The 12,766-nt window shown below is 44.3% G+C and overlaps 1 protein-coding gene and 1 long non-coding RNA gene across 5 annotated transcripts in view; both read right to left on the bottom strand.

Moving 5' to 3' along the window:
* Positions 1-909: 909 nt before the first annotated feature.
* LOC115577568 (uncharacterized) lies at positions 910-3,676 on the bottom strand. 2 transcript variants are annotated; one of them, XR_003983205.1, is made up of 4 exons: positions 3,548-3,676; positions 2,920-3,051; positions 2,734-2,825; positions 910-1,667 (listed from the first exon to the last, which is right to left on the bottom strand). It is a non-coding gene; the product is annotated as an uncharacterized LOC115577568 (long non-coding RNA). The 2 variants fall into 2 exon arrangements; XR_003983204.1 differs by lacking the exon at positions 3,548-3,676 and adding an exon at positions 3,312-3,478.
* Positions 3,677-5,509: 1,833 nt separating this feature from the next.
* LOC115577563 (retinal guanylyl cyclase 1-like) overlaps positions 5,510-12,766 on the bottom strand; it is a 30,872-nt gene continuing 23,615 nt past the window's right edge. For all 3 annotated transcript variants that reach the window (XM_030410445.1, XM_030410446.1, XM_030410444.1), the window contains 12 exons: positions 12,152-12,328; positions 11,328-11,481; positions 10,982-11,125; positions 10,488-10,636; positions 10,178-10,341; positions 9,240-9,363; positions 9,055-9,123; positions 8,646-8,820; positions 7,460-7,558; positions 7,139-7,224; positions 6,392-6,477; positions 5,510-6,259 (listed from right to left, as the gene is read on the bottom strand). In XM_030410445.1, the coding sequence (XP_030266305.1) occupies positions 6,175-6,259; positions 6,392-6,477; positions 7,139-7,224; positions 7,460-7,558; positions 8,646-8,820; positions 9,055-9,123; positions 9,240-9,363; positions 10,178-10,341; positions 10,488-10,636; positions 10,982-11,125; positions 11,328-11,481; positions 12,152-12,328 (1,512 nt within the window). In that variant the 3' untranslated portion in view covers positions 5,510-6,174. The remainder of the gene's footprint in view (positions 6,260-6,391; positions 6,478-7,138; positions 7,225-7,459; positions 7,559-8,645; positions 8,821-9,054; positions 9,124-9,239; positions 9,364-10,177; positions 10,342-10,487; positions 10,637-10,981; positions 11,126-11,327; positions 11,482-12,151; positions 12,329-12,766) is intronic.

Genomic DNA, 12,766 nt, shown 5'->3' with positions numbered 1-12,766 from the left:
GGCCTCAAAAAGAGCCTGATACATAGAAGTCTGTTTGTGATGATCATTTTGCCCATTCAACTGCAATAAAATCTTTCCTTGACAACAACCTGTGCATATATACTTACCTGTATTACCTGGCATTGTCTCACCACAACACAAAGAAAATAACAAAAAGAAAGACAAGAAGTAACAAAAAATTCCCTAAATGTACTCACCTGCCCCGACCACCAGGGCGGCAGTCAGGGGATACTTACCAGCTTCAACCAGCAGAGATCCTCCTACACTGTTGAGTCATTGATTGTCTATCCTGCCTTCCAAAGGCCTGACAGCCTGGTTTGCAGGCCCTAAAGCAACAAACAAAAACAAAACCATGTACATGTGTTGGACTGAGACAATGCACATCCTGAATTTAACATGTTTTTTTAGACACTCAAGTACACCATTTCATGTATGCAAAGACTGCACCATTCCATTTTGCGCTGAGAAGTGTTGGGTACAGGCAAGAACAGTAGGCATCCCTGTTGCCATTGCCACAGAACCACACAGTGGGAACTAAACATTAAATCTACACACACCTAGCTCTTGGCCAACTGCTAACACACACAGTTGGTCCAGAAGTGGCCCATGTGTAAGCCAGCTCTGGCAAACCAGATCTGGGCCACTGGGGGGCCGTCATTCTTTGCGGTATGTCACCCGAATGCAAGTGCCTCAGTTGGTCCAGAGCTGGCCCATGTGTAAGCCAGCTCTGGCTAACCAGATCTGGGCCACTGGGGGGCCGTCATTCTTTGCAGTATGTCACCCGAATGCAAGTGCCTCAGTTGGTCCAGATCTGGGCCACTGGGGGGGCGTCATTCTTTGCTGTATGTCAGCCAAGTGCAAGTGCCCCATGTGGACCAGAGCTGGGCCAGACGTCAGTCTAAACCATGCTGCATCTGGCCCGGATTAAAAAACAACAGAGGTACAATTATACAAATGACTTTATTTTCACAGCTAATTGCCAAAATACATTTCCAATATTGAATAATCAATGCAAAGTGTTATCAGATAAGTGCAATATGCATCGGAACATTCAGTACTTTTTTCACAATTCAAAAAGCGGCAACATTTTAACACTGAAAAGTTGTATAGTTGGCAGTATATGACTGCAGCCATGCTGCATTCATGGTAAACACACATCCTTCATAATAAAAGCACAGTATCAGAAATTATAGACTTCAAAATAAAACTCTGAGATTTTTCCATTCACATGTACGACCCACTTGGGTCCTGACCCATCACTGGCATAGACTGTTCAAAAACATACAATGCAGCGGAATGTTGCATAATACCTTAACATATACTTACAACATATCTGTCAGCAAACACAACATGTCAAGAGTCTACAGAACATTATTACGAATTTAACATTCACTGCCATATCTTCAGTTTAAAAACCAACACTGAACATTTTAGACAAAACAACTTGGCATAGACTTTCAAACCATGCATAGGAACATCACGTCTCCATGTGTTCCACCAGCAGTAGCACCTTACAAAAGGTGAAGAGAGTTCAGATCAAAAGTCTAAAATGCATTACGCATGAGAGCTTCTCTCACTGTCCATCATTCTCATTTACTCACTTCCTCCGCTGTTCCCATCAGGTGCTTTCTGCAACCATTTTGTAATCCTGGTCTCGATTTCTTGGTCTGTGGCATCAGAAGTCAGACACACACATACAAACACACAAATTAATGAATATCACAATACAGTTCACAAGTGACACATCTGATGACTAGCCCCCCCCCCCCCCGCATTGAATGGAAAAGAAATTCATGAAACTATTTAACAGTTTTTTTTACTTTATTTAAATTTTGTGATGACGAATGCAATTTAAGTTGCTAGAATACACATATAAAGCACTAGGGATGTTCCTGATTAAACGACTGGTCATGTAAATGTTTCAAACATCGCTTGTCGTCACCAGAAATAGTGTAATCTAGTGTAAAAGGTGGCAGCGAGTCCGGCAGTATCTCGACATAGAAAATGAAAATAAGGATGTAGCCTGTGTCAGAGTAAACTGGCATACCGGTATAAGTGCTCGACCGGAGCAATGCATAACCACATTCAGTACCCACATCACACACACATTCACATCAGCCTGCTTGCAGATCTTGCCAAACAAATTTCTACAACATCCCCCCCTCAGAGAAGAAAATAACAGCTGCACCCCCCCAAATAATTATTATTGCTATCATTACTGTTAATATTTTTGCTGTTGCTATACGCTATGTTCAATGCATTGTCAGATATTGGGATGGCATTTAGCTCGGCAGCAGCAGCTTCTCCATCATCACTGAACACAACTGAACTCCGTTTTTATTTAAATGAGGAGCTGTTTGATAGATACCATTGATCCCACTGTTCAACAACCAAATGCTGATATAGTTGGCACTTAGTGGCACACATTAATGAACTGAACTATGTTAATGAAATGTGTCATCTTCTCTGACCGCTGACATGCTGTGTGGCTACCGTTAGCAGTGCTAGCAGCAGCCTGCTCTCCGTGCAGGATAACATCCACATTTGATGATTTTCCAACTTTTACTAAATCATTAATAATAAGATGCTAAAATCATAACATTCCATCCATTTCTACATAGGCACTCTTTAAAAAAAAAGAAAAAAAGAATTAAAATACCACTGAGCCATCAGCTATTCTGGATTGCACAACCTCATCTCAAACAGGCTGGGCTTTGAAACAGTTTTCTTTACCTTGTAGGCCTTGATTAGCTCCTCTGTTTTTCACCAAGATAGAGAATGAGGCCTCTGATCACAGCCTCTCTTCTGGACTCAATGCTGTTGTGCTATAAAAAAAAAAGGAGATCATGCTAAGTACAAACATCAGAATGCTAATATATAACTAACTATTTAACTGCAGTAAGTACATGCCTCATTTACCATGTCACGGGTCTCATCAAGTTTCTTCCCAACAGCTTAGAGGCTCAACAGCCTGGGCGTGTATTGGTCCAACTTCCCCAGTAATGTGAATTGTAGTGGCTTTAGTGTGATCCTCCATAATTCATCCTTGATCTGCAAAAGAGGTCAGAAGTGAGATACAGAAAAAAAGAATAACAGAGACACAGAGCAACAAAAACAGAACAGAGTCATGCATTTTATTCTGACAGCCTCATCAGGCTTACTTTTGCTACATTTCAGACTGGGCTGTCACGACATTTTTTTTTCAGTGAAAGACCAGAATCTCTGCCCCCAAAAATTACTTTTTGTCTGGTCCATAAACTGAAATAATCTAACATGTGTCCACTTTACCCACAACAATTGTTTTTGCATACCTTCACCAGTGTGCTTGACACGATAAATCATCTGATAAGCACACAATGACATAGTAACTGACCACTAAAGAGATCGTCTATGCAGCACGCATCTCACTCTGCCCCCTGTACAGTGGGCTCTCTATTTGAGAACTCGGCGCGGTGTATCACCTGCAGCGTGGCTCGCTCTGCCCTCTGCTGCGTTTCGTGGCTAACAAGCAGACCTAACTTAACAACCTAGATGTAGGCTAAGTTACCTGCTAGTTAGCAGCCACCGCTGCGACCAAAAACCGGCCACACAAACCCAAACACACACGGCCGACTTACAGCTAACACTCCTCGCTAACGGTGTTAGCTAACGGCTAACCCCTCATTAACAGCTAACACCGTTAGCGAGGGGTGGCCCCGTACACCGGGGTGTTAGCCGTTAGCGAGGGGTGTTCGCGGCACCAGGCGCCCCACGCTAACGGCTACTGCCTCGCTAACGGTGTTAGCCATTAACGGTTAGCCGTTAGTGAGGAGTTAGCAGTTACCGAGGGGCGCCGTGTGTCGCGAACACCCCTGGCTAACGGCTAACCCCCCGGTGTTAGCCGATAGAGAGGGATTCTGCACAGTGCCATAGATAGAAATGCATACTAACGTTAGTTTACTCTATCAAACTGGTTCTGCACGCAGCCATAAACCGGCACCCAGCGCTGTCTGATTAACGTAATGTGAAAGAAAAAACACATCCATGCTTACTTTAAATTATAGTCACTTGCAAACGTCAGGTTCAAATTACATTTGAAGCAAGTATTTTAAAACTTGCTAACATTAGTTTCAAGTTACACAGAAGTCTGTTGAAGCCACTATTGTTAATTACAAATTACATCTAGTGCCTCTAGTTATTTTACTTATTTCTACAACAATGTAAAACCTGAAAGATTGTAGTAAGTAACCAACTAACATTAACTAAATTCTTACCTTAACAGTTCAGTCTCCCATTTTTCAAATTTCTCCTTCTGTCTTTGCTCAGGCGTTTGGCGCGAATACCCAGAATGCACCACAGGGGGAGGGGAGGGCAGTCGGAGTAAATACAAAGTGTAGAAGATTTGTTGATCCGCTTACATACAGCTTGTTAGGGAAAACAATCAAAATGACTTGTGTTTTGAACAAATGTAGAATAATTCACAACTTGATATATTCATGTCTAGAGACAAACTTTGTTTTGTATTGTTATTATCACAGGATTAATTATGTTGCAATTATTTATTCTTAGATTGACTTGTTTCAGTGTATAGAAACGCCTGTAGGAACCAATAAGACTTATGTGGGAACCATTAAGACTCCTATAGAAGAGTCCTGTAGGAACCATTAGACTCCCGTAGGAAACGTTAGTAGGGACCGTTGAAGTCCTGTAGATTTGTGTAGGAGATATTAGAACCTTAGAAAATCAAACCAAACCATTAGGACAACATAAGTAGCCATTAGAAACCATTAGAAACCACCAGGAACCATTAGAAACCAATAGAATATGCCTAATGGTTTGTCTGACTTTTTTCAGCAGGGTATATATCTGGGCCACATACAACTAACCACAAATGGCCCACATTTGGCATGCCATTACATAAACGGTGCCATCATTGCCAGACCTGGCCCACATCTGGCTAACATTCTATTTACCAGGTCAGAAATAGGCCAAAAGTGCCGGCTTGATGCCAGATCTGGCCCAGACCTGTCTGTTACAGATCTGGGCCAGATACACCTAACCACAATTGGCCCACATTTGGCATGCCATTACATAAACGGTGCCATCATTGCCAGACCTGGCCCACATCTGGCTAACATACTATTTACCAGGTCAGAAATGGGCCAAAAGTGCCAGCTTGATGCCAGATCTGGCCCAGACCTGTCTGTTACAGATCTGGGCCACAAACAGCTAACCACGATTGGCCCACATTTGGCATGCCATATCATAAACGGTGCCATAACTGCCAGACCTGGCCCACATCTGGCTAACATACTATTTGCCATGCCAGATGTAGGCCAGAGGTGCTGGCTTGATGCCGGATCTGGCCCAGACCCGCTTGCTATGTGGGTGTATGGTGACTTCAGGTGCATCATGTCAAATCCACACTTGAAGACTGAGATGAGCGTATGACGATGGAAGATTTGATCAAACAAATGATGGCGAGTTTTCTGGAATATGTTTTTATTTAAGTCTTTTATTTATCATCATCATCATCATCATCATCAACACCATCATGTAAGTTACACTGATTATTGATTATCAGAAATTGATCACTTCACTCAACAAAATATTGAGAGGATATGATGGAAGAGCCTCATATAACATTTAACTTCATTCTTTCAGACATTCTTTTGTTCTGTAACAAGTAGTTTTCCCAACATGCACTGCACTGCAGGTCATGTCACACTGTACATGTGCAGCTTGATTAGATAACAAGGTGAGTAATGAATATATTTTCATTCACTTAGTTAATGATACATACAGACATACATACATACATACATACATACATACATACTGTAACTGTCCACAGATAATGTTGCCATATACAGACAGTATCACTGTATAATCTATCACAGACCATGTGAGGCACAGAAACAGAAATGTGATGATGGGATGTCAGGGACAAATCAGAGCTGGGGTTAGCATGTCCTCCAACTACAAACAGGAAGTAGAGTACTGTCCATGCTGATTGGTCACATCAGAACTCCTTTCAGAACTCCAATCACATTTTAACAAGTTTTGACTGATTACAAGCTGATGAAATGTCCTCTAAAGCAAAGTCCAGTCCTCGAGGTAGTGAGTGTGTGTGTGGGGGGGTGTGTGTGTGTGTGTGCATGTGTGCGTGTGTGTGTGTGTGCGTGTGTGTTGGCATCATTTCTTTATCTTTTGTCTGTCCAGAAACTTTTGTCTTCTTTCAATTGGAATCTCATCCAGACTGATACCATGATTACTGGCCCTGAGAGAGAGAGACAGGTTAGAGAGACAGAGAGACAGGTTAGACGATCTGGAATACTGAACAGCTGCCAACCCTAAACCCTCTGTGTGTGTGTGTGTGTGTGTGTGTGTGTGTGTGTGTGTGTGTTCTCACCCTCCAGTGAGGTCTGGGGGAACAGGAAGAGGTTTATCGAAACCATCTCTGCCGGTCAGCCAGTATGTGTCCACTGCGCCCTTCACCTGCAACACAAACATCGAATCACAACTAAACATCATTGACTCAGTATAGTTCTGGTTCTGATCAGTTCTGGATGTGTACAACACAACACCATTGTCCATCTATCAATATTTATTGTAATCTAGTGACAGTGTTTTTTCCTCTGCCCACTGTTGCCACTGTTCAGTCTTCCCACTACTGTACTACTATCCTACTGTACTATACTCGTTACACAGGAGCAGATTTAATAGTTGGGTCTCCTCAAACGTTGGTTCAAGTCTACAGTTCATGAACCCTCTCATACCTGCTGTATAACTGAGCCAGACCGGGTCAGGGGACTTCGTCATCATGGTGTGAGCTTATTGATGGTCGCCTGTTGATGTTGCTGGTTTGTATAAAGCTGAGCACTGATTTTGACTTTAGGCTGCAGCTGGAAGCTCTTTAAAGTGATATATAGGTTCTGCTGAAGGTTTCTGCCTGTTAGCAGCAGTTTGTTCTCACCACTGTCACCAAGTTCTGCTCATGATGGAAATAAATGGATTTGTGTGTCACACACAAAACCAGATTATCAAAATATGTATATTTGATAATCTGGTTTTGTGTGAAAAGTCTTTCTGTTTTCATCACAGAAATGAATTAAAGGAAAAGTCTAAAAAAGCCAAACGTGTGAGCAGGTGAGTGTACCTGTGCCTTTCTGGTGTCCATGCGGTATCCCAGTTTGAGACTGGTCAGGACCTTCACTGTACACAGACTGATGTGGATCCTGTAGGCTGAACCACACACATATGATCATTATTGATGATGAGATATTGGCAAAGACAACATTAAACAAAAGCACAGAACATTTCATTCAGATTTCCTGTTGTTTCCTGCAGAATCTGTGGATTAACCGATCAGTTTATTGTTATTAATACAGATTTTGTTGGTATTAATCAATGACATCATTGTTCATCTTTGACATTAGTGTTAATTAATCAATCAATATTTTTCTTGTTTTCTACATACGCAGTCCGCTGGCTTCCATATGTGACGCCGTGGTGACCGTGTCTCCAAACAGACAATACCGGGGCATCGTGAGGCCGACCACGCCCGCTACTACTGCACCTGGAGGTCGGACGGACAGACAGACAGACAGACAGACAGACACAGACAGGTAGAGACACAGACAGGTAGAGACACAGACAGGTAGATGCAGACGGGTAGAGAGACAGACGGGTAGAGACAGACAGACACAGACACGTAGAGACACAGATGGGTAGAGAGACAGACAGGTAGAGAGACAGACAGGTAGACACAGACAGGTAGAGACACAGAAAGGTAGAGACACAGACAGGTAGACACAGACAGGTAGAGACACAGAAAGGTAGAGACACAGACAGGTAGAGAGACAGACGGGTAGAGACACAGACGGGTAGAGAGACGGGTAGAGACAGACAGACAGACACAGAAAGGTAGAGACACAGACAGGTAGAGAGACAGACGGGTAGAGATACAGACGGGTAGAGAGACGGGTAGAGACAGACAGACAGACACAGACAGAGAGACACAGACACGTAGAGAGACAGACGGGTAGAGACACAGAAAGGTAGAGACACAGAAAGGTAGAGACACAGACACGTAGAGAGACAGACGGGTAGAGAGACAGACGGGTAGAGAGACAGACGGGTAGAGACACAGAAAGGTAGAGACACAGCAAGGTAGAGAGACAGAAAGGTAGAGAGACAGACGGGTAGAGACACAGAAAGGTAGAGAGACAGACGGGTAGAGACACAGACACGTAGAGAGACAGACAGGTAGGGAGACAGACGGGTAGAGACACAGACACGTAGAGAGACAGACAGGTAGGGAGACAGACGGGTTTAGTCAGATGCTTTAACAGAAGTTGCAGTTCGGGTTAACTAACCCAACAAACTAACTGATCACTGGTGCAGGTTTGGACCGTCACCAGCTTCCCACTGTTCACTGCTTATCACACTCACACTGACACACTCACATTCACAGCTGGTGTTAAAATGTGACAACAACAGGAGTCTGTTTCAGGCAGTCTGGTCAATGACTGACTGATGTTCAGACAGCGTTTAGCGATCACAGATTACTGATATCTGTCAGATTACATGTAGCAGGTTACCGGCCAGTGACTGCAGGTGACATTTCCATGATGACTAGAATGACTTTCAGACGGGGGTTGTACCTGAATGCAGTCCGATGCGTATCTTCACTTTAATCTCCGGCATGTGTTTGATCTTAAAAGCTGCTATAGAGTGAAGGATGTCCAGTGACATGTTGGCAACTTCAGCCGCGTGTCGAGTCCCATTTCTGTTGGGGACACCTGACGCCACCATATAGGCGTCGCCGATGGTCTCTACCTGCAAACACACACACACATCTTTTAAAATATTTAAACATCAACAGAGAACAAGACAGACAGACAGATAGACAGGTAAGGAGAGACGGACAGACAGGTGAGGAGACTCAGATGGACAGGTGAGGCGTGAGAAAGGTGAGGAGAGACAAGCAGGTGAGGAGACAGACAGGTGAGGAGAGAGACAGAGGCTGCCTGTGATTTCACACAGGTGTCCTGTCAGGCGATTGGTTCTTACCTTGTAGACGTCATGAGTCGCTATGATGGCATCAAACATGGTGTACAGGTCATTGAGCAGGTCGACTACCTGCACACACACACACACACACACACACACACACACACAGTGTTAGCTGGATGGTGTGACAGGTACTTCTTCTGTGTCTCTACCTCTACCTCAGGTGTTTCTTCTTCAGTTTTTACCTCGATGGGTTCACTGAGAGCTGAGATGGTCGTAAATCCGACGATGTCACTGAAGTAAAGAGTGCAGTCTGAATAATGTTCAGGTCGGACCGGCTTCCCTTTCTTCAGAGCCTGAGCCACAGACCTGACACACACACACACACACCATGACATCATCCTGTCAGCATGTTGCCAGTAGCAAAGATAAGTACACACAGAACAAAGTCATATAAGCAGTTTAGCAGAAATAGAGAAAGTGTTTTGTTTTTTGTTAGGTGAAAAACGTTCACAGTTGACTGTGTGTGTCTGCTCTTCATCAGCTAGCCAAGTGTTCACTCGTCATGTCTCTTAGTTGTGCTCTGTAACGGAGCCTCAGTGTGACCGGCGGCTCATTTCTAATGTGTGTATACTTTTCATGGATACAACTTGCAGATGGATTTTGTTTCCTGGTTGTTAAGTTTACTGGCTGGCGTGACGCTACAGGGCTTCCTACCCAAACAGGAGGAACCCTATTGGCTGTAGGTCTGTTCAGTGAGGTGTCATTAAAAACCAGTTTAGGTTTGTAAGTATTTTAGCAATATTCATCATCCAATACACTAAATATAAAGTAATGAATTTAGCTTACCACATCTGGTACATCCTGCAAGTTTTACTAACATAATGTTGTGAACATATCTGAAACATGAAGACTCTCAGAGTCCTGAAGAGTCTTTTCTCTGATCTGTCAGTGAACTAAGATGATAATGATGTCATCAGAAGGTGAAGTGATACTGAATTACATCAACATGTTTTGTCCTAAATGACGGGTTACATTATTGAGGAGCTGAGTGACATCACAGATGTCACACAGGGACGAGTCTTATGGGAAATGTAGTCACGGTCATGTTCTGCTGGTAGCCACCAGGTGTTGCTGCTGCACCAAACTTCATTATTTCACTTTGAAATGAAAGCTGTCTCACTTTGGTAGGAGCTGTCCCACCAGCTTCTCTGTCTTGTTTCTCTCAACCTCCAGCTCATCTGTTCGCTCTCTGATCAGATCCTCCAGGTTCGAACTGTACTGCTCCAACATCCGCAGCATGGAGTCGATGATGTTCGCCCTCTTCCCTCTGTTGATGCCCCGGAACTGCAAACACAGAACACAGGAAATGTTTCACTAAATCAGGTCTGAAGAGTTCAGAAGGTCCCTGAAACTAATGAACAGTCAGTTCATTATAAAGACAAAGACTCTTTGACTGGAGCCAGCAGGGGGCGACGGGCAGCTCGTCTCACCTGTTTGAAGATGTCATCGAAGCTCGGCCGCTTACTCGGATCTTCATTCCAACATTCGTTCATCAAACTGAGACACTCAGCCGGAGCTTCATCTACCGAAACCAGCGGCCTGCAGAGAGGAGGGGGCTCCTTCAGACGCTCCAGTATCTCTGAGAGACAGACAGGCACACAGACAGCTCATCAGACAGACAGACAGGTGGTCTGCAGAGAGGAGGGGGCTCCTTCAGACGCTCCAGAATCTCTGAGAGACAGACTGGCAAACAGACAGCTCATCAGACAGACAGACAGGTGGTCTGCAGAGAGGAGGGGGCTCCTTCAGACGCTCCAGAATCTCTGAGAGACAGACAGGCACACAGACAGCTCATCAGACAGACAGACAGACAGGTGGTATGCAGAGAGGAGGGGGCTCCTTCAGACACTCCAGTATCTCTGAGAGACAGACAGGCACACAGACAGCTCATCAGACAGACAGACAGGTGGTGGTCCTGTCTCACCGTGGGCGGGCATGTCCATCATGGCGTACGGCAGCGTTCTTGAGATCACTTCCTGTATGATGATGGAGAAACTGAAGACGTCTCCAGCAAATGACCCGCCACGAACTGGCTTCCTCAAGAGCTCTGGAGCCGTCCACAGCAGCTCTAGCAGATGGGTAGAGGCAGACAGGTATACAGACAGGTAGAAGGACAGACAGGTTGAGAGAGATACAGTTTCACAGACAGGTGGAGAGAGAGAGAGAGATAGACAGGTAGACATGATTTTGTTGGCGATGTTCATATGTTTTGGTCTGCAGCAGAAACAAATGTTCATATTCTCAGTTTTTGTCTCTTTAAAGTTTTTTACCTTGTGGGTCTTCCGGAAGGTGGAAGTTCTGAGAGTGAAGGATCATGGGAAGTCCGTAGTCGGTGATCTTCAGAACGAAGCGTCCGTCCACTAAACAGTTGGTGGACTTGAGACGGCCGTGACTCAACCCTCGAAGATGAAGATACTTCATCCCCTGAGACACACAAATGATTGTTGTCATCAGACTTTCCTGAATGAACAGTAACATTTTTAAACTACGTGAACAAAACTCCAAACCACTCAGAAATCATCCTTTAACTCAAACTTATATAAATGGTTATATTCAGATTCTCCTGAATGAAATGTAAGATTTTAAAACTACATTGTAGTGGACTGAGCGGACATAATTCACCATTTGGTTAATGTCCTTCTCACTGACAGCAGACTGTTGGGCTAGGTCCCTACCAAGCGTCAGTGAGTAACCATGGCAACAGAGCAGCTTGGTAACTGAGCGCTGGGTAACCATGCCAACAGAGGAGATGATTAAATTAGCAGTTTTCCAGCCGTTGGCAGAGTTTTTTGGGTTCTTGTTGAGTAAACGACTGTAAAGCAGTCAAAGAGAGAAGTTGTTTGCTTCCTATTTTTCCACAACTTCTTCAACATGAACAAACATCAGAACCACTCAGAAATCATCCTTTAACTCAAACTTATATAAATGCTTATATTAAGATTCACCTGAGTGAACAGCAAACTGAAAATGTTCATTAACGTCTGTCAGACCAGAACATCATGCAGTACATCACATTAACACATACAGGTGCATCATGTCCAGCAGCCTGGTCAGATGAATAATTACAGAAGTTACTTATGAAATGATGTTTTACCTTGATGAGGTCCATGAGCAGCGAGGACTTGAACATCCAGTCCAGCCTCATGTTGCTGTCAGCCAGCAGGTCGGCCAGACTTCCTCTGGGACAATGTTCAACCACCAGAGCAAAGATCCCCGAGTCCAAGAAGAGACCCACATACAGGTTCAGGTTCTCGTGTCGCATCTCCCTCAACTGGAGCGGACAGATGAACAATAAAATGTCAACATGAATTAACCACTCTGGAGTAGAGGAGGTGGACATGATAAACCTCCCTCAACTAGACAACAGATGGAAATGGTCAGGATCCTGTCAGGATCCAGTTCGCCTCTGCTCTCTCTGTGGGTCCATGTTTTCATTCCCCCCAGGGCTGGGCGGGGCCTTCTGGTACCTACTGCATCCTCCTCTGTACACCTGCTGCTCATCCACTTGGTTCCCTGGTCTTCACACCTCCTGCAGTTATAAGCTGGTCTCTCCCTCCACTCATCACCAGTTCATTGTTTCATCCCTTGTGGTAACGCTCTTGGCAGCTTGATCTTGTGATTGTGACAAGAGAATATTTTTGACTCCTGCTTGGACTGGCACTTTTGCCTTGACTTACCTGTTTTGTGTTTCCTCGCTCAGCCCTGTTGT

This window comes from Sparus aurata, unplaced genomic scaffold, assembly GCF_900880675.1.
Source record: "Sparus aurata unplaced genomic scaffold, fSpaAur1.1, whole genome shotgun sequence".
In the NCBI taxonomy this organism is placed as follows: domain Eukaryota; kingdom Metazoa; phylum Chordata; class Actinopteri; order Spariformes; family Sparidae; genus Sparus; species Sparus aurata.
Note: the sequence above shows the minus strand (reverse complement) of the source record. Positions and strands in the feature narration are given on the sequence as shown.